Genomic DNA, 20945 nt, shown 5'->3' with positions numbered 1-20945 from the left:
AAGGAAGGGGAAAGCTACACATACCATAGCATGGATAGTGGAGGCAGATTAGAAGCTACCAGGAAGTTGCCTCTATCCAGACAGACTGAGATTAGAAGTGGGACATGGTTTTCAAATAGCGTTGCCATTAGAGATCAAGGGAACAGGTGCCTGTGGTGTGCAGTATATCAATGCTCACTATTATAGTGGAAGCAACCCTATAGCCAGTGAAACCATGAGTGAGGCTTTTATGAAGATCATCCCCTGAGATGGAAATCACACTGAGGGGCTGACTATTTTGAAAGGTTTAGGGACTGTTAACACTGAGAGGTTAGGCAATACAAGATTAAATGAGATGCACAGGATCAAATATTGCTTAAGGGGTGAAGCTGGGATTTGTGCCAACTCTGGAAATTTTCTTGATTTGAACACTTTCTTTTCCAGCTCTTACCATGTACTAAAACAGTCTAATTTTATAAAACTGACTTGCAAAGTACACAAATCACATTTCCAAACCTGACAATTTTTAAAACCAAAATATTACAGAAGGGTGTTACGCAAAATGGAAATTATTCTAGCTACATTCTATCCATCATCAAGGGAAGTATATAAGTACCAGAATACCAATCAATGTGATTGTCTTTTGTACTTTTAAGCTTTAAATACTTCCAAAACAATGGCTTGTGAAATTGTCATTCATAAACGTGCAGAAAAACCTTTGACTTTTATACAAAAAGCAAAACATTGTTTGTGTCAAAAAAACAGACCTTAAAAGATGCTTGCCCAATGCCCACACCATCTGGTCTGCTCTCTCCTGTCTACAACCCCTTCCACTCAAATTGCCTACATAAGAAGAAAGATCAAGTAATGAGCTAAACAATGCCACCAGCATGCAAGAAGGCAAACCTCACAGAAGACAGCACAGTAAAGCAAGATATATATGATTTGACCAGGATCACTGTATCATCTGCTGGCAAAGCATTACATGATTAATTGATCAAGGCAGAATGTACTTGTCAAAACAGACAGACAATAGGTTTAGCGCCTCAGGAGCATGCCATAAAATCTCCTGGCATGTGCTATTTAAGTCTGGTGAACAATGGAATCTTACTTTAGATCAGGCAGCCTTGTGGGGGCCCCCTCCAAGGTGGGGGCCCTGGGCAAGTGCCCCTTTTGCCCTCCCATAAAGACGTCTCTGAATCTAACGTCTACAACTTGTATATGTCCTGCAGATGCTATTCTCCATAGGTCGCTAGATATGCATGCTTTCAGGGTATTGCTCTCAGTCTAAACCGCCTGGGGAACAGGGGAGCTGGGCATGCATGTAACAAACTACTGTCAGATCACAAACCTCCAATGTATCAGCAAAGTCATTGAGAAGGTAGTTGCTAAACAACTATTTATTAAAAATCAAGGCACTATGTCTGCTCCATGATTACCACTCTGGGTTCCACCCCAAATGCAGCACTGAAACAGCCACCATCTAGGTTGTCGACAACACCCTTAGATCATCAAAAAATGGGACTCATGCCTGCTAGTCCTCTTGGACCTCTAGCAATGTTTGACATCGTCGACCATCACACACTACTCACCCGTCTTACAAACAGGATGGGCCTCTTTGGCCCCGTCCTGCAATGGTTCACATCCTACCTATCTATCAGACACCAGGCTATCCAGACCGAATCTCTCATGTCTGAAAATTGGCCCACCACCCGTGGGGTTCCTCAGGGTTCCATTATCTGCCCAGTCATCTTTAACGGTTACATGTGATTTTAACGAATCACAAAACACCGAATTAATTTTTAACGGGACCAAAATATCTAAAAAAATTAATCGCTAATTTGTTTTTGTTGTTGTTGAGTGGGTGGGTGTGGCCCTTCTCACACGCTAGGCCCCCTTTTTTTAATTCATACTTTTCCCCACCCCCAAAACCACTATTCCCATTCCCAACTAGATATATATAGCTTTAAAATATTCGTTATTTTTTTAGGTGTTTTGGGTATATACCCAATCTTTAACCTCTACTTGGACCCACTGGGCTCACTTCTAGATAACCCCACCTTGTGATACACCACTATGCAGATGATATGCAGTTTTCCCTAAAGGTCAGGGGCCCACACAATATCATTAACCTTTGCACACGCCTTGCAATGCTTCAAACGTGGATACAAAGTGCCCACTTAAAGCTTACCCAACCAAGACCAAATTTGTACTCCTGGGCCACCCCTCCAGGCAGGAACCGACTCAAAGGTTGTTGGATGAAAATGTGTTTGTATGGGAACCGTACCCTAATTCACTCATCAATCCCTAGGCTTCGTTGTGGATAGCAATCTATCTTTCCAACAACACATTGCAAAAAAGGCTCAAAGAGCTTGGTTTCAGATCTCTCTACTCCACAAGATCACGCTTTCCTCCTGTCCCTGGCCTCCTGAACAGTGCTGCAGGCCCTAATGATCTCACACATTGACAGAGCAAACATAATCCTCAGCTATCCCCCATCAAAACAGCCCACCATGCTATGGCTTTCCTCATCACTCCAACCTTTCGCGATTTACACTGGCTCCCCATCCTGTTAGGATGTGGTTAACAACCAAGTGCCTCACCTACAAGGCAACCATAACTGGCCTACTGGATGGCCAAACTAAAAACAGTGGGTGGCAAACAGTCATCTCACAGTAAGACCATCACCAGACTGGAACCTTGTCTGGTTCCCAAAGAGAAAATGAGGAGACCATCCTTATCATGCTACACTCTGGTCCTCTGTAACACCATCCTAGTCCAGTGGAAAAGCAGACTGTTTAAGTATGAGTTGATTTGCTTAGAAGATGCTATGTATATGAATCCATGTATCATGCACTAGGTGTAAATAGTGATATTCTCACCTCGCTTACACAGCAAACTGCTGGCAGCTGCACTCAATGCAGCACTCCGTGTGGCGCTCCACGCCCAGCCGTAGTATTAGACAGGAAACAATGTTGCACTTCGAAAAGTACTCCCTGCAGGAAACACTGTACTCTCTCAGCAATGTGCCGCCAACTGCACTCAATGCAGACCTCTGCACAGTAATTATCTCCCTGGTGTGACATTTACATGTGTGAACTATACTTTTGAGCATGGCGAATTTTGAAAGTGAAGTCTGTTCAGCAAGGGCAGCTTTCTGAGAGAAAGACACCATCATTTTACATCGAAAAAATAAAAAACCCGAGAATTGTGCACCTCGCAGACTTTCATTCTGTTACAGGGCCCTAAGTTATTGCTGTGTTTTCATTAAAATGTGATTAATTTCACAAGTAGACAATCCACAACTGAAACACACAGAGCCAAATAGTCAGCGAAGTCTGAATCAGAGGCCTGAGAGAACTGTTTACACAACAATAACATGTGCCTCTTAATTTGGTTCACTCTTTTCATGCTACTCAGCACATTAAAGCATGGAAAACAATTGTACACCTTCAACCTGAAGCAAAGCCAGTATTTGTGTTATTAGATTCGCACAAAACAATACAGTTGTCAGTTGGACAACTCCTCTCTCTCTTGCTATTGAAATATTTGAATTATTGGTCAACAACTATCCTGAAAAAGCCCCTGCTGATTAGATCAGGTTGAGTGGAGTAGGGGGATTTCACTGTGATTAATGCTGGGGGGGAGTTTCTATGTTTAATGTTCTTGTGAGGGGGTTACTGGGTTTCTTGCATGCCGGGAAAGCTCTTGAAGAAACGCCAGGAAAGTGTCATCTACACCAAAGCTCCATGGGTACCTCTGTTGGTGGTTATGTCGACAAGATACTCTAGTGCTCCTTTGGTGGTTCTTTGGAATTGTGCTTCTTTGGCTACATGCACTGGAAGCTTCTCTGCTGGTTGCAGCTTTCCAGTAATTGCCTGCTTGTCTCATCACGGTCGTTTCACTCTCTCTTTTCCAGCTGTATTTGTAATGTTCTTGTAATACTATCTTTCCTATCCAGGAAGATGCTCTGGTATGTGATGTGAAATTGTACCCTTTCCTGCAGCCTTAAGTGGTTGCACTGAAATTTCAGCGCATTACAAAACTAAAAAGAAATAGATGGACTCGTTGATATGGAAAAAAGGGTATATATTAACATGGTCGCCGAAAAATGTGCGTTTTTACATAAAATCCCGGCAAAAAGACTGTGGTGTCACCCGGTAAAAGTGTTTGCATTATACCACAGAAGGTAAGCTGGGGTTGCGGGGCGTCCCCTGCTCCCTTTGTGCGGTACAATGGGTCTGGGGGTTGCAGGGGTGTCCCTCTCATTCATTAAATTGATGGCGGGGGCCACACAACAGTCTTTTTGCAGCGATTTATTTTTAAACGCCCATTCTCGCAGCGACTCTATTACATGAAACCGAAAAGAGATGGTTTCTTGTCAAACTGGACCTTGGATGGCCTATCAAACAGCAATTTGTGGTCAGATAGTCTGATACGTGAACCTTCTGCCCCTGCCCTAGCATACTTCCAGAGAACCCTTCCTACGATTAAACCTCTGGCTTTCCACTGCCCTGGCAGCTTCTCCAAGGCAAAAGCATGTTAGAAAATCCCTCAAATTCAGCTAGGCTGGGCTGTTTTTGATGGACAGCTACAAGAGCCAATCAGGGTCAATATTACCTAACTTTTCAGCAGGCACTGTTTCAATTAATGTATTCATTGAGGAAGACTTGAAAACTCGTCCTACTTCCCCTGACATGAATTCTACAGTTATGCACCTGGTTAAGCCTGCGTGTTGCTCTCCTTGTAGGTACGCACCCATTGGAATCCTCTTCCTGATTGCTGGAAAGATTGCTGAGATGGAGGACATGGGTGTGGTCGGTGGGCAGCTGGGCATGTACACGGTGACGGTCATCATTGGTCTACTCATCCATGCTGTTATTGTCCTACCACTGCTTTACTTCGCTGTTACTCGGAAGAATCCCTGGGTTTTCATTGGAGGAATCCTACAGGCCCTCATCACAGCTCTTGGCACATCCTCAAGGTAGGAGTACACCAATCACACCAAATGCATGAACAAGCATTTTTCCAGTTATGAAATGCGGGTGGCCTGGAGAATGTTTTTGTACGTGACACAAGTTACCCAAATAACTAATAAAAGAAAATACTTAGAAAATGAGACTGGGTTTATGATATTGTATCCTTGACAGTTACAGTAACATCCCAAAAAGTGATAGCTTCGAACATGCCCTAGGAAAGGTTTCAGAAACATCCCAGAGCAGATCAGACCTAGTTAGTCATAGCAAATTCTGGCACGCCTGAACAAACTGGTGCATGTCCACAGAACTGGACCATTCTGGATGGTGCATGCTTCAGTGGTGGCAGGCTGCTGTGCCAACGGTAGGCTATGCCAAGACTGTAGTCCAACCAAGCGAAAAAACATATAGCATGATAAATGATGGAGACCACATGCCAACAGCAAACCTTATGTTTCCTGACAGCAAAATAAAGTGCACTTGACAAAAATGCTAGAATTTACAGTCCAGGTAAAAACAACCCCAGACAAGGTAAGGCCAGTGTGAGCATTTTGTTTACACAACACCAAAACAATGTTCAAACGGACGCATTGTGCTATTCATTCTTTGTAAGTGTTCAGAGCAGGACCAAGCAGTTTTTCAGGAAAGAAAAATGGCGTAAGAGAATGACCACCTCTGTTACCCCATTAGCATACTGTTAGCACTTGGAGTTACTGCTACGGAATCGCAGGGTTTCGCAGGGCACTCCATGAAGGAGGAGGTGAGGAGCAAGACTGTCACTCATAATTTGTCAGATTTACATGTCAGACCGAGTTGGGGAACAGTAATTTGTTTTGGGAGTAATTCTAGAGGGACTCACCACCAGGCTCGTAATGAGTCCTATGATGTTAATGAGTCCTATGATGTTCGTCGTTGGGTCTGAATCAGATACCCCTCAGGAGGCACATCATGTAATACTCAGATCATTCTAGAACTCCTGTATGTGCAATGCTGCTGGAACTCCGTTCTCCCTGTGTGACTCTGATGTTTGTTTGTGTTTTGTCCAGCTCTGCCACACTGCCCATCACATTTAAGTGCTTGGAAGAGAACAATAAAGTTGATAAGCGCGTCACCCGATTTGTCCTGCCAGTCGGAGCTACAATTAACATGGACGGTACCGCCCTGTACGAGGCGTTGGCTGCCATTTTCATTGCGCAAGTGAACAACTACGACCTCAACTTTGGCCAGATTCTTACAATCAGGTAAAGTAATATTGTTTTCCACACACTGTCTACATGAGCCAAACTAATTTTAACAATCGTAGAGAAAGCCAATATGTGTGACTGCGATATTTCAAGAGCTGCCTCACGCGCCCCAATAGACCCCATGCCGTGACTAACGGACAGCACTAAAGTTCACACCGTTACAAGCAATGGAAATTGGCAGAGCATTTGACCTGAATTAGGCACACACTACACAACAAACACAGTTCTGTCAAGTCTGGGACATCTGAAACTCTTTCCATTAAACTGACAGCAGAGGCAACCAACTGCAGCTAAGACAGACATGGAATGTTCACTTTCAGTAAGTTAAAAGGCAAGATGTTTAGCTGGCTGGGATATTGAGGCTTGGATATCTGCATGTCAGAAGATTCATGTCGCCAGGTTAAATTTATCATGTTATGATCACTGTCCATGAATACAAAATCAATTATGGAGGATTTGTTTCCTCTTGACCATGTGTGTGGCGGTGGGCAATCTCCAGGAAGTGCACCATTTGCTAAATACAGGGAATGGGCCTTTACAAAGAATGTCCACTGTTGGATAATTTGGTTATCATGAGTCCGTGTATCGTCAAATAAGTGAAGATTTGGATCACTGATTAAAATGGTTGCTGAGATATTGGGTGTGGATGTGATCAATGTCATTAGAGTAGTTAGATCTTCAATGAAGCATTCATCTGAGATTTTTGAGTGGTTCCAATATAGATTGATGAGTGCTACAGTGTAAGACCCTTGTATAATATTGACAAGCTACTCATCAGAATTTCTTAATTACATAGGGTGTGCTCTCTCTGAATTTTTGTCTAGCTTTGTAGGGATACACCTTTAGGGTTGGCTCATAGTGGTTGCTGACATAAGGACACTTCAGGTAGTCTAAAACTATTTCAAGAACAGTGCTAGATAGCAAATATGCATGAATACACATCTGTCGTAGTAGTGTTTTGTTATTCCCTTCGTTTCTATGTTTATCCTGTTGCAATTTGAGCAGCTACGAGTAATCCGTCAGAAGGGCGTCCTTGCCTGATGTCATAGCTTTTACAGTAAATATCTGGTACCCATCCCGTATAGGATCTTCTAGTAGCCACGCTTGTTGAAGTGCAACGATGTGGCAGTTGTTAAGGCCGTTCTGTATGTTATTCATCAAGTGCGCATGCCATCTGGTGTTCCAGCTGGCTAAAATGGTCGAATTTAATTACCGCCCCATTCATAATGTCCCTTTTTCATTAAAGATTCTGGACACAGCGGTATATCTGCAGCTTCAGGATCACATAGATAAATACAGACTTCTGAGCACCTGAGTCTAGTTTATGTGCAATAAATTGTACGGAAACTGCTATGCTCGATTTATGGACAAATCTTGCAAATATTGTGAATTCTGGCCAGGTTGCTCTACTAATGCTTCATGACCTTGCAGCAGCATTCGTTCTTGTTGATCATGTCTTGCTGCTCGAGAGGTTGGAAAAAATCGTTAATTGCTCTGAATCTGCCATATCTTGGATGACCACTTTCCTAGGTCCACAGACGCCAGAGTGGCCAGTGATGGTTTCCAAGTGCCTCCTGAATTGTTATCCTGTGAAGTTCCTCAAGGGGCTTGTCTCACCTTCTCCCTTCCTCTCTTTGAACTCCTAGATAGCATTGCCGTTAAATACACAAACTATGCCGACGGCACCCAAGGAATGAACTATTTTGGTGATGTGAGGCAACAAACAACCAACAGCATCCTTAATGATGCTAGCTGGGCACACATCTCCAACACAGACAGAGGGCTTCAGACAATGTTTGTCAAATCATCCGCAGAAATGTGTTTGATCCTAAATTCGGGAGTTACACTGTGATGCTCATTCAGGCAGTTCTTGTTATTAACCACATAATTAACCAACTAAGATGGGTTCATACGATGAGCATCAATGGTAGCTCAATGAGATTTTATTTTTATTTTGAATCCAAGTTGGATTTAAATGCATCATATTTCGCTTTTTAATGTAACGAGACCAGTACTTTTTTCCCCCTCAATCTCTCTAAGAATAGAGAACAATACTCTTTGATTTGGCCTTGGATATCCTGCTTTCAAAGTGACATCTTTTGGCTGCAAGGATAGCGTTTTTATATTTGGCTGCACCACCGCGATACGTGGAAATGGTTTCCTGCCACGGTTGTATCTGCCATAACCTTTGGCAGAGTCTTTTGATTCTCCTACAATCTATTATGTTCTCAGAAACTCAGGTGTTACCAAAAGGTCTCCATCTTTACCTCTTTGAAAGTGACGGGTGCCAATGTGTCGATAACCGAAGTAGTGATATCTCGAAAATGTTTCACAAGGACACATGTTTCATTTGCCTGAACTATGTTTTTTAATTATTGGACAAGCCAATTACGCAAAGCTTTCAGGGGAGACCCTGCAGGTATTTCTTACTTTGGTTTCCCTTGAGGCTTAGGATGCCACTTGTCCATTGTGCTTCGTCTCTTTTCATCATCTCAGATCATTATATCTTCTATATGTGAGTCAGTCCGGGTTCTTATGACATCATCTTTCGTCTTCCTTCAGCATCTTCTTAGCTTCTTCAGGTATTGCATTCTAACAATCGTCATTCTGTCTCACTTGTCGATATGGTTTTCTCAATGGGTACCTCACTGTCCAGGTTTTCTTAGGTGTCGGTACTTCAATAGGTGCTGTTATTCTGATAGGTACTGGACAGAGACCCACTGCGGCTCTCTGCTGGTGTATTTGTTCATCATACGTCACATATTTCGGTGTGAACGCTCCTGGTACTTCAAACTGGGCGGCAGCAGTGCGAATCGTGCTTGGCAATTCCTCTTCACTTGTAACAATATCATTGACCCCCGCCGGGTACTAATATTAAACATGGAACTTGCATGTAGTAGACCATCAATGTGGTCTCCTGCATTCAATTTGCAACTTTCAAAAAACAAAGTGCAAAAGGAAAAAGTAAAGGCATTTTTCTTTAGTCATGATAAAATCTGTGGCATAAAGCAAGCTAATGTAGAAACCTCTGTTCCGACCCTCTCATCCCCTGGGCTAAATAAGCTGCAAATATGATGTCTAGTGAAAGTCCTCCTTCCGTTGATGGCAGCTCCTTAAGGAAGCAGAGGGCATCTCCAGACGACACAGAAACCAATGAGCACTGCTTTATCGCCTGCTCAAATGGACCCTTCTCTAACACTTATATCTTAGTGGCGTTCCCATTAATTTGAAATAAAACGATTCATTAATAACTGCTTGAAGCATTTGGTGGGTAGCCCCCTGAGTCAACTGTAGCGGGTGCAGATGGCTCAGAATGCAGCAAGGGTCCTAAGCACACACGTGTCCGCTGTTAAAAACGACCTTCATTGTGTGTCAGCAACCACATTACATTTAAGGCAGCATTTCTTTGTTAATGAAATTCTATATGGGCTTCTACAAAGAGGGTTACATGAAGGTTAACAGCGTATTTGTAGAGTGATGGGTTGGAAAGACAGGGTAAGCGCCATCCTAGAGAAGACAGCGTCGGATCCAGAGACCCTGATTACCAACCCGCTGAAGGTTAAACGAGATCTAGAACGCATGGATTGGATTGACAATATAGCCATGGTGAGAAATTCAACCCCACGTAATTCGTTCTTGAAGGCGGAAATAAATGTAGGTTTTCTCCCCCTCTACCTAGAAAAATATCCGGAGCCAAGAGTAAGGTCCAACTTTTTGCGGGCAAGACTGAATCTTCTCCCTACTGGAGAGATCCTGACCATACGAAGTCAGGAGAAGAGTGCAGTCAAAATATGTAAATTCTGTGCCAACCCAAGATTACAATCACTCCGCCACATCTTGATGGAGTGTGAAGGAACTTGGACCTTTAGGTTGGCCAAGTTAAGAAGGTTTATGGGTAGGGAGGAGGGACTCCTATCAGAACACTTCTGGGAGAGATTGATCTCAGGGCAAGAAATACAATTGACCGTAATGGTGGTGGAAATCCTGAAGAATCGGAACCTGTTCAATTAGGGTGAAAGGGAAGCAGTTAACAGCGGGTAAGCCAATGTAAGGAACAAGAAGTTAAACCATCCCCTCAGGTAACAGTGTGTGAGGCACCCCTGATATGAAGAACCTAAAACGGACTTAAGGTGTTATATCTCCACAGTAACCAGGGAAATCTGCAAAGGAACAAGAACGGGTGGAATGGTTGAGTCCTCACAGTGATACTAGGAATCAGAGACATTGTTTTATGGAAGATTTTAGGGGGAATGACACTATCAAATTAAATTTACTTTTTCTTTGGTGACTCCTTTTTATGTAAGCATTGTTTTGTAAGAGTAAAAATTGGAAAGGTTCTAACAATGTAGCCTTTGAATCATGTACAATAAACAATAAAAAATATTTTAAAAAATGTGTAGAGTGAAACGTTCGCCCGCAGGGGGTTTCTTGGTGCTACAGACAGATAGCAGATGAATGTTGCAACCTAACTCAATATTACTCGCTGGAGTGAGTACAGAAATCAATATTTTATCGGCCCTTTAGGACATCATCATCCTCTCGGGCACTCTTTCTTTCAACCCGCAAGGTTCAAGTCATTTAGGACATTATCCTGGTATGCTGTGATTATATTGAATCCAAATAATGAATGAAACAATAACTAATAAAAAAACAACTAATTCCAAAATAACAAATTTAGAAATAAACTTAAAAAGGGGTTGTGAGAGGGAGTCGTGGATTTAGCGGTGGGATACAAGTATTATTATTTTAAGAAAGGGGGGCTTTGGGAGGGGAAACCCCCCCCCCACCCAAACAATGAAAAATGGATTAGTTATTTTGGAATTCGTTATTTTGTATCGTTATTTTTTTAATTAGTTATTATTTCATTAGTTATAATTACATGTAACCCATTATCATCCTCTCTGTCACTCTTTCTTTCAACCCGTAAGGTCCAAGTCGCCTCCATGAGAAACTTGGTTTTTCTAGAAGGTCACCAGGCCGGGTCTGGCCCATAAGTCATTAGGATATTGCCCGAGGGGGTGGTCCAAAAAGCCATTGTGGCCAAGTTTTTCTAGCAAATATTTCTCCAGTTTGATTACAGTGCTGTGTGCTCCTACTAACTTTGACCACTGTAACTGCCCAGCGTGGTTTAAAATTCACCATTTGCCAGACACTTTCTTGAAAGAATACCTCCATGTACCATTTAAACATTTTGTTGTTAAAGGCAGCACAAATATGGGTCCCCTTTTTTGGGCACTCTGGTCTGCTTTGGTCATAGTCCTACACTGCAAGTCACACTAATATGGCACAGCCACCCGCCCAAGCAATGAATGAAAACCGTCCACTAGCCTTCAAGAAACTAATCATGCCTTTCCTCTTTGGTTAAGCCTAGTCCTCTTCTCAGTAGTTTGACACAGTTAGCACTTGTTTGAAGAGTAGTGCCTACAGACAGGTTTTTGTTGTTGTAAATGCACTGCAGTCATATGTTGATAATAGTTTTTCAAACACATTAATCGCCATCACTAAACTTCTAATAACTTATTTGCTTCACGGTAATTGTGAATGACTGCACTAGACGTGTTTCCAGAAGGCAGAACGACGTGTTTTTTTTTTCTGAATGGGATGTTTCTTTTATATCTTTCCACAGCATCACCGCCACAGCTGCCAGTATCGGGGCAGCAGGAATCCCCCAAGCTGGACTGGTCACCATGGTGATCGTGCTGACCTCTGTCGGCCTCCCCACCGATGACATCACGCTCATTATTGCGGTGGACTGGTTCCTGTGAGTATTTCTTACCAGCGTGGGTGATATCCAAGCTTCATTGACAAGCATTGCTCTCTTCATTCATGCATGCAGCAGAAACACTGACACGTCTTATAAATGCACGCCACTCGAAACACCAACATTGGAGTGTTTTTTCTAAATGTGTTTCCAATTTTACTTTCTCGTTATTGAAAATCGTACTGACACACCAATGATTGGAAAAATAGAAGCAACAGCCATTCTGGTAAGGGGGCATCTGGTATAGCTATTGATTTGAAAGGAGAGGTCGTTTCTGTTTACTCTTCTAATCATTCTGCCAGCATAGATTGCCTTATCATGCAAAGGGATAGGGCCATCCAAAGAAGACCCATTCTATGGTATCAAGTCCCTGCTTCACAGAGTTCTCTAACTGAGTGTTTAGTCAACAGCAGGTCCCATTAGATAGTGTGGGGCGCTAGCTCCCGAGTTAACCATTCAACGCTGACCTGGGGCCAGCATGCACGTCGCCGTTTTGAAACCCAGCAGGGCCAACAGATCCCTTCATTCTTCCAAGGCCAATGCATTGGGCACCGTTAAATAGGGTGATAATAACACCTCTTATTATAGTGCTCAGAAGGCAGAGGAATCCGACATGAAGCGCTGCTATATAATAGAACGTGCACTTATTAGTGCAGCTCTATAGTATTCTTTCTTAGCTTCATTCATTATATGGCGAATTGTAACCTTTCCTCCAGCAACTTCCCCAAATGTTGGAACAAATGACAAGGGCCTATTGTTGTGGTATTATTTATTTTCTGCATATTTACGGAACCTGGTTATTGTGACGTAATATAATGTCTTTTATCGAAATCTCAGCTAAGAGATCTATGCCTTCTTGTGGTTTTTTTAATAATTGATTTGGAACGAGTGTCTTTCGATTTCTTCCAAAGATTTCCTGTGAAAGTCACACATCTCACAGTTCAACGCGATTGAGATCAAGTTTCTTCTTCCGCACACCCTGGCCATTCACCAGCAGTTCCCTACTCATGCCCCTCTCCTCCCAGGTTTATTACTCTTATCCTGCACTCTCCCTTTGAATCTGTTGGTTTTCATTTAGTTTCTTTTCCTTTAAAATTCATGTTTCTCATTTACTAAAATCATGTGCCTATCAATGGGCTTCGTTATGAGTTTGGCGGTGTGGCCAAAAACGGTGGTAATGCAGTGGTAATAGAGTTTTAACTGCATTACCGCTGCATTACCCCACCGCCGAACTATGGGTTTGGAGGTAAGGTGTAGGAAAAACCTACAGCAAAATGGCAGAAAAATGCTGGCAATGATTCTGCCACCTTACTGCCAGACAATGGCCATTTCGGCGTAATTACCTCCAGTGGTAATTCTGCCGAAATCCCCATGGAGTTGGATAAAGGGGGACTAACACTGCCATACCGCCACTTGTAATCCAGCGCTAGTTCCGCCAGACCAAGTGACTGTAACTGTAAATCCGTTTGGTGGTATCTCAGAGGATTTACCACTGAGATACCACCAAACTTGTAATGAGGCCCAGTGTTTTTATTATTTAGGAAAATTACACATTCGTAACTCTTCTAACAATCGTTCAACTTTTAGACCTCCTTTTACAGTTTGAATGAAGGCATGTCCTTTTGTTGCTATTTTGATGGTAATGTTTTCTTTAGAATGATTCATCAATGATACCAGCCAATATGATAGCATCACTCTGTTTGGTTTCTTTCACAAGGGCCCTTCTCTTTTCCAAATTTTGTTAAGCACTTTTGGCATTCCATTTCTGGGGCAGGCTAATAAACTGAAAACTTACCTGTTCAGAAAGCGCCACGTCTTTGGAGCCCTGCTTTCATCTAGGAGTAATGAATCGCTGAACCGCAAGACTTTCACAGTCAGAAAATCTAGCTTTCAATTGGGCCCCTTTGCTGATATTCCACATCATTGAAATGCTGTAATTCTTAATAGAAGACAGTCTTCTGGCTTCTTATCTTTTCAAGAAACCTTAAGGGCCTGAATTACAAAGTCTTCTATAAGGTGTTTACAAGTGCGTTTATAAGTGCTCTGCAGTCAGGCAGAGAGGACTTCCCTCTTCATGTGGTGGACCGGGTTCGCACTCTACTCGTTACGGATGGAGTGGTGATCAACTCACTTGCCTGATTCAGTGGATGATTGAAAAACCCAAACGCAGCACGTAGCGTGTGCGCCTACAAGTGCCCTGCAGTCAAGCAGTCTGCGGTTCGGTGGCGAGGCAGAAACACATCCTTTGATCCAGCTGGTGTTGTCAGGAAAGCAAATCTCTCTGATTTTAGAAATTTGGTTGCATAATCAATTGGAGTCCTGCGTTAATTTTTGGGGTGGACTGAAACGTTAAAACGTTAAAAAAAAGTTAAAGGCATGAAAATAAATCATAATGTGCGTTATCAAGACACCATGGTCTCCAGTGCTTCTGACAGGGCTATGAGCACCTCTAGAAATACGAACATTGGACCTGGTAATGTGCAACCGTCCCAGCACGAGGAACATATCAATCCTTCCACTCACCGGAAAATGACAGCGTACTTCCAAGCTGGGGAAATGCAAGAGAAGGTGGAAAGAAGGCTGTATTAGGACTGGAACTCCGTGAGCATAATAATACCAATTCATCAATCATCGATAACAACTCATTGCTTAATTTATGTTATTCTCTACAGTCAGAACCCAGGGCCCTTACTGGACCGGGAAGCGATGCAGCAGTGAGTCCTGTGGATGAAAGAGTGGAAGAAGGGCCATTAGTTGAAAGGCAGGAGCTGAGCCATAGCCTGACCGTAACGCCTGAGCTGCTTGTGGGAAGTGCTGAGGCGGAAGCTTTCCACGCTGCAAAGGATAACTCTGTAGACACACTGACTATTATATCAACTTTACAGTTTGCCACCAAAGTTGTATTAAAGCTCCCTGGCAAGATGTACGAAGACGTTCGTGAACAGGGGGAAATCCTGCAGCATCTTGACCAGGGTTACCCATTGGTCAGCAGCCATCAAGATGTACATCCTACCCATTATCAGCAGGGAGATCGCTAGCGTCAGCATCGAACCAGGCACACAAAAGGTGCTGCTCATAGTGCTGAATGAAGCTGGTATAGAAGCAGCCACCATTGGCACTTAGGGGGCCAGCGATGAGTCGCATGAGATCTGCTCAACTCAAAACAGAGAAGGAAGAGAAAGCAACTGTGTTCCGAAATCGAAAAGAGGTCCTTCTTGGTGCTTCATCTGACACTCGGAATGGAGTAACACCGGTTTTTGCAAAAACCAAAAAGGCTAGGAAAAAAGCCAATAGAAAGAAGAAAAGAGCTTGCAAAACCACCAGAACTTTCACCAGTTGGGTATTAAAAGATAATAACACAGAAGACAAGGATATGACATTTGAAACATCTGAAATGTAACATACGGATTCCGAGTTAAATACCAGCCGAGTGATATCTGTGGGTAGGTGCTCCACCCTTGAACAACACAAAACAGATCTAGTAGCAGAGAAGAAAGTTACTTTTCAGGTGGAGGGGTCTGAGAACAAGTGATATTGACTATGTTGAGCTTCTTGAAAATGTTAGTTTTAATGTTTCTAGGATCCATTGTTACTGCAGATACAGTTGAGATGATCACATTGCACGAAGTGAATTTTTTTAACCTGGTATTTGCTCCGGAGACCCAGTGTGAGAACTATGAAAAGTGTTGGAATGTAGTTATGATGAGGCAGCTTGCTGATCTGAGAATTGTTACTAATACAGCAGGTCGATGCGTTGCAAGAGCAACCCCATGTTAAAATGGTACACATGAGTGGAACTGGCTATCAGCGTTTTTGCCTCTTAGACCTTTAGCACGACCATGACCTTGTAGTATATTGTTATGGAATACTCAAGGCCACGCCCATTTCATTGATGTAGCTGGCTCTCCTGACTTATTGATACAAAGTGAGGTTTTTATGATACAAGAGAGTTGGCTAGTCTCTAGCATACTCGTTGATGGGTATCGAATTTCTCAGAGTTCTACAAGGAAAGGCTCATTGGGACGTCCTTATGGGGAGTTGTTGACGGCGTACATGGCACAATAAAAGCCACCGAAGTGCCTATTCCATAGAATGAAGTAAATGCGCTTGCAGTGGAAATTATGTTATATATTGAAAACAGTTAACACAGACTGTTAGTCCTAAATGTTTATGATCCCCCAGGAGGTACTTTCATTGAGGGAATATTTGAATGTATTATGGAGGTAGTGGTTGAGTGGTATAGTTACGAGGACGAGGATATGGTTTTGCTGGGGGGCAACCTGGATGCGCATTGTGTAGATAAGGACGTAGTTATGGGAACTGAAAGTGTGAATGCGAAAAGCAAGACGTGTCAGGAAGTTACAAATAGACAAAGTAGGTTGCGGATTCATTTTTCAGCCGAATGGGTGATGATCATGCTTAATGGACGTATAGATGGTGATTAACCCAGTAATTATACCTGGTTCAGCAGTAATAAAAAGGCAACCCTTGATTATTTCTTTGGCAGCAGAGGGCTTGTGAACTGTGTAAAAAATCTCACAGTAATGCAAAACCAGTCTAGTGACCATGCAGCATTAGTGATGCAAACCTACCTAGCAATGAAAACTGATTTTGCGCTAGGAATCGGTGATGTGGGTGTAAATAAAGGAGGAAACAGGATTTGCTGGACTGTACACATTCTAGAAAAAGCAAGTAAGCATTTAGTCGGAGTGGAATACAAGTGGCTGCCACTATTGGACAACATAACGGCTGAAATTGAGGCTTGGATAAAGCAGTTTTCTGCTGATCCTGCGGCCTCTGGTGGGACTTAGGTTGTAAAAGAGGGACAAAACGAGGATAAAACCATTTACGAAGAAATACTCAAAGCCAATCGTGAGGTCAGAATAGAGATTAGGAAGGTTAAAGGGTGGAGTGTGGAAGAGAAAGAGATTATTTGTGCTATGAAGAAAATCAAAATCAGGTACTCCAACTGGGTAAAGCGACGGAGACATGCGCTCAATAACGCTCAGTGGCAAAAAATGCTGAAGGTGTTATGACATGGGGATATTAGACGTATTTGGCAAGTTTTGGGGGCATTTAAAGGAAATAAAGCAAAAATGGTGGCAACCACTATTATTGAAGATCAATAGAGAAAATATATTGTAGAAAATTATAGTATTGAGAGTAGTCAGCATTATAGTGTTAAACAGTTTTAAACTTTGCATTGATAAAGACAGCATTGATTAATGATCAGAAATGTGAAAGGTTCAAAATATCCTGGCCCTGAAGGCCTAGCAGATATAATGCTGAGGAAAGACCCCGAGAATTGGGCATCTATATTGGCGTTCTTATTTTAAAATGTATGTGCAGAGGGGGATATACCTGACTCATGGAAACAATCGATACTCGTTTCTGTATATAAAGAAAAGGCTCCAGGATGTCTCCGTCTAACTATCGATTGCTCTCCGCGTTAGACGTGTCGAGTAAGATCTTTGAGGTCTTCAGGCTAAGAAAGCTCTAGTCTGGGGTTGGAACGGAACAACTGCTGGGCACCTTTCAGACAGGTTTTAGAGCTGGATCTGCTACCTCACACAACATCATGCTCTTAAATGCATTAACAAGAAATGTGTTACACAAAGGTAGACCCTGTGATGGGCGCACCCGTGCCTCGGGCCGCCCTGTACTGATACAAGCACGCATGCACACACTGACACAATGAGCCACACGTCTGTACGTTCCAGGGTCCCAGCGGCAACTGCCACATGGACCGTCTTTATTCCAAACGCGCATGCGTGGCCAGAACGAGGCTTGCGCATGCGCATTGTTAACTTAAAGACGTAACAGACCCCACTGGTACGTATTGCATGTCGATTTTAGAGCCGCTTTTGATTCCGTTGATAGAACTAAATTGTGGCAGAAGTTGACTAAGTAAAAAATATTCCCGGATGGTTGCTGCAACTGCTGGCGCAATTGCATGAAAACACTCATGTCCAGGTGTCGCTGAGTAGTGGAGCGGCTGGTCCTGCGTCCATTCCCACGATCAAAGGAGCAAGACAGGGCTGCGTATTAGGCCCTCTGCTTTTCAACCTTTGGCTGGCCGACTTCCCCCTCAGGCTTCATCATTTTTTTTAATTGGCCCCCTGAGATAGGTCGTGTGCACGTTGAATGGTTGTCATATGCTCACAACGTTATTCTTTTATGCCACACATATATTGCTATGTTAAGAACAGTCATAGAATTATGCGGTTATGCAATGGAAAATCACCTGACACTAAATATTGACAAAACCAAAATGTATGTGTTATGGTGGAAAACGCTGTAAAAACTGCCTGTTTAATCTTGTAGAGGGTTGTTAGGAAAGATTTTATCAATGTGTAGTTTCCAATCCATTTGTGAACCCCCCAAACCTTTTGCTTTTGTGTAGCTATCCTATCCTGACTTTTACCAGTGGAGCACAACCTTCAGCTACGCTCCGTAGGGCTTTTGCTAACTTGTTATGGGGAAACTGACACATCCTTCAGACTGTCAGTACGGGGAAACTATTATTTCCCTTAGTCTTCGACTATGTTGCCATAGCTTGGTAACTTTTTAACAGTTCACAATGTACCTTCCAGTACCGTGCGCTGGTGTGCTTTTTGTTTTATGGCCATAGACTCCTTCAAAGGATTTTTTGGTGATTGTACGAATGTGCCTGGGATGAACTTGTGGCAGCACTTACTTTTTATATGTGTTTTACTTCTTTGTACTGGATCACATCGTGTTTACTTACTGTGGCCAGGTTTGAAAATGACTGAGCCACAAAGTATTTTGTTCTGTCCCATGGCCATTTTGTCCCTTGCCTTCACCCAGGTCGAGTAACCCGGGTTTTCCTTATTTGGGCATGCAGTCTCCCATGAAAAACAATCTCTTTCGCGGGCTTCTGCATGTCACGTGTGTGTGCCCAGGAAGCGGATTGGGACTGTCTGGTCCCAATCCACACTACTGGTGCCAGAATGTCTAGAGGGCTGGAATGACTGGGACTACCGTGGGCCATGATTGGTCCACGACTGGGAGACCTGCATGAGAGCAGTTCTTCGATTGGAAGTCTGTGATTTTGGCACTAATCTAATCTTGCATAAGAGAAGGGGCCCTACATCCATTGCATGTCTATCAGCTGAGTTCTCCCCGAACTACAGAAGGAGCCAAGCATCCTGTACGAAGAAACATATTCCTAAAACCGCCAGAGACGTACTAGAAGGTTTTGGCTCTCTTCACCCTCTGCTATCCCGTCAGTCCCCTGTTTTCTTCATCAATCAATAAGGCCTGCCAGGGTGCTTCGCCCCTTTGGAGCAGTGGGAACAACTACACTCAGCGTCCCCTGCTTACCCGTCAAATTAACCCCTCCGGAACTGTTCCTGGGCCATCCAGTGAACTGTAAAGCTCTACCTCGGGGTATCCCACTGAATCACTGCCATCTCAAGTTGAAACCCCAAACTTGGTACATTGCTTGCTTGTGGTCCCGTGCCCTTCCTCGCCAAATTCCGTAGGCCTAGGTCCTCTAAGTTCCGAATTAGGAGAGTGTGTAATGCTGAACACATCTGTGATTCGAACGTCACTACCTGCCCTGAAGCCTGTTGCACCAGAATTTTCTTTGAATCTCCTTCGGAAGCTGAGAAAAGGAAACTGTCCCATCACGAACAATCGTTCGATCCCGCAGCTGCTGAGAGCCGGAGTGCCATGAAACTATTGTACTCAAACCTACTAGCAGCCTTGACTAAACTGGGAAAGTTTGGTCCGGACTGTTCCGAGATTCGGTGAGTACTTGCATCACTTACCGGTGGCCCCCTGGCACAACAAATCTCTTTTACGCACGAATATCCCTAAAAAGGTATTCACTTTTGGCCGGGTTAGCCTGCGTTGCGTCTTTATTCTCACCTTTTGAAAACTGCTCTGCCGGCAAGGGCAGATCCTAATCCAATAGTGGGAACCAATTCTGCATCGCCACAGAGCCCTTCCTGACTTGCTACAGCTCTCCCAAGAAGGCCCGCTTTTTGTTCATCCTGCACAATCGTGCATTTTCCTGCACTAATGCACTGTTGAGTACAAGACTCCCCTCTTCTTAGGGCTGGACTCAAAGTTAGGGAACGACTCAGGAGAATTGTCTAATGCTCCTAGTGTGGTAGCTCACCCTTCTCTTCATAGGTTGTGGTTGGGATTTACTCCTTTGTCGCATTAGGAAACGCATTGTATATATATATAATTCGTGTGACACCTGTTTTTATATAACTGAAGCTTACTTGTGTCAATTGGAAAAGATGACAATACATGTATAGATATTTTCATTTACACTTGTATAGGGGTAATTTGTGGTTTGCTACTGTGTGTGCTCATTCTGGGCTTCTGATCACTCTCACCCCTCCTGAGACTTAGTCTTGACTGCCTGCCAGGCTACCTAGATTGGTCTGGCTTTTCCAGAAGTTTTCCCTGTTTCACTAAACCACGGGTGGCCTCCTAAACCAATGGCCACCAGGTCAGAGTTTAGAAATACATCTTAACAAGTGGCAAATTGAACAAGAAGATGTGTACAAATACTTGGATATGCCATTTGGTACAAGTAAATATTATTCTGAATTGACTGCTGATAAAAACAGAAAAGCTTCTCTGTTAACAACCTTGATTAAAGGATTTTTAAACGGGATGGCCGGGTTTTGTTTGCAAGGTATTATATTACTTTACAAGCAAAGCTTTTGCCTAGCCATCCTGTACAGCTAAGATGCTCTAGCAATGGATAATTACCAATGACTGAAAGTATTGGAAGGAACATTTTGGAGGTGAGTGTTGGTCCTACAAAAATGTGTTCCAGTGTGTTCTGATGGAAGTGCTTAGGCTGGAGTTGGGACTAACCTCGTTGGTAGGTCTGGCTCAAAAGAGGCAGATGACACATAACTTAAAAGCTATTAAAGACCCTAAATGTCCCCTGTTAAATTTTATGGGGAAGGACATAAAGAATTATATTGACAGATGACC

The 20945-nt window shown here is 43.2% G+C and overlaps 1 protein-coding gene across 2 annotated transcripts in view; it reads left to right on the top strand.

Moving 5' to 3' along the window:
* SLC1A3 (solute carrier family 1 member 3) overlaps positions 1 to 20945 on the top strand; it is a 278893-nt gene that overhangs the window by 222791 nt on the left and 35157 nt on the right. For both annotated transcript variants that reach the window (XM_069627140.1, XM_069627141.1), the window contains exons 7-9: positions 4730 to 4963; positions 6002 to 6196; positions 11826 to 11960. In XM_069627140.1, the coding sequence (XP_069483241.1) occupies positions 4730 to 4963; positions 6002 to 6196; positions 11826 to 11960 (564 nt within the window). The remainder of the gene's footprint in view (positions 1 to 4729; positions 4964 to 6001; positions 6197 to 11825; positions 11961 to 20945) is intronic.

Source organism: Ambystoma mexicanum, chromosome 6p (assembly GCF_040938575.1).
Source record: "Ambystoma mexicanum isolate Mex_15411 chromosome 6p, UKY_AmexF1_1, whole genome shotgun sequence".
Classification (NCBI taxonomy): domain Eukaryota; kingdom Metazoa; phylum Chordata; class Amphibia; order Caudata; family Ambystomatidae; genus Ambystoma; species Ambystoma mexicanum.
This window is presented reverse-complemented; position numbering and strand designations above follow the sequence as displayed.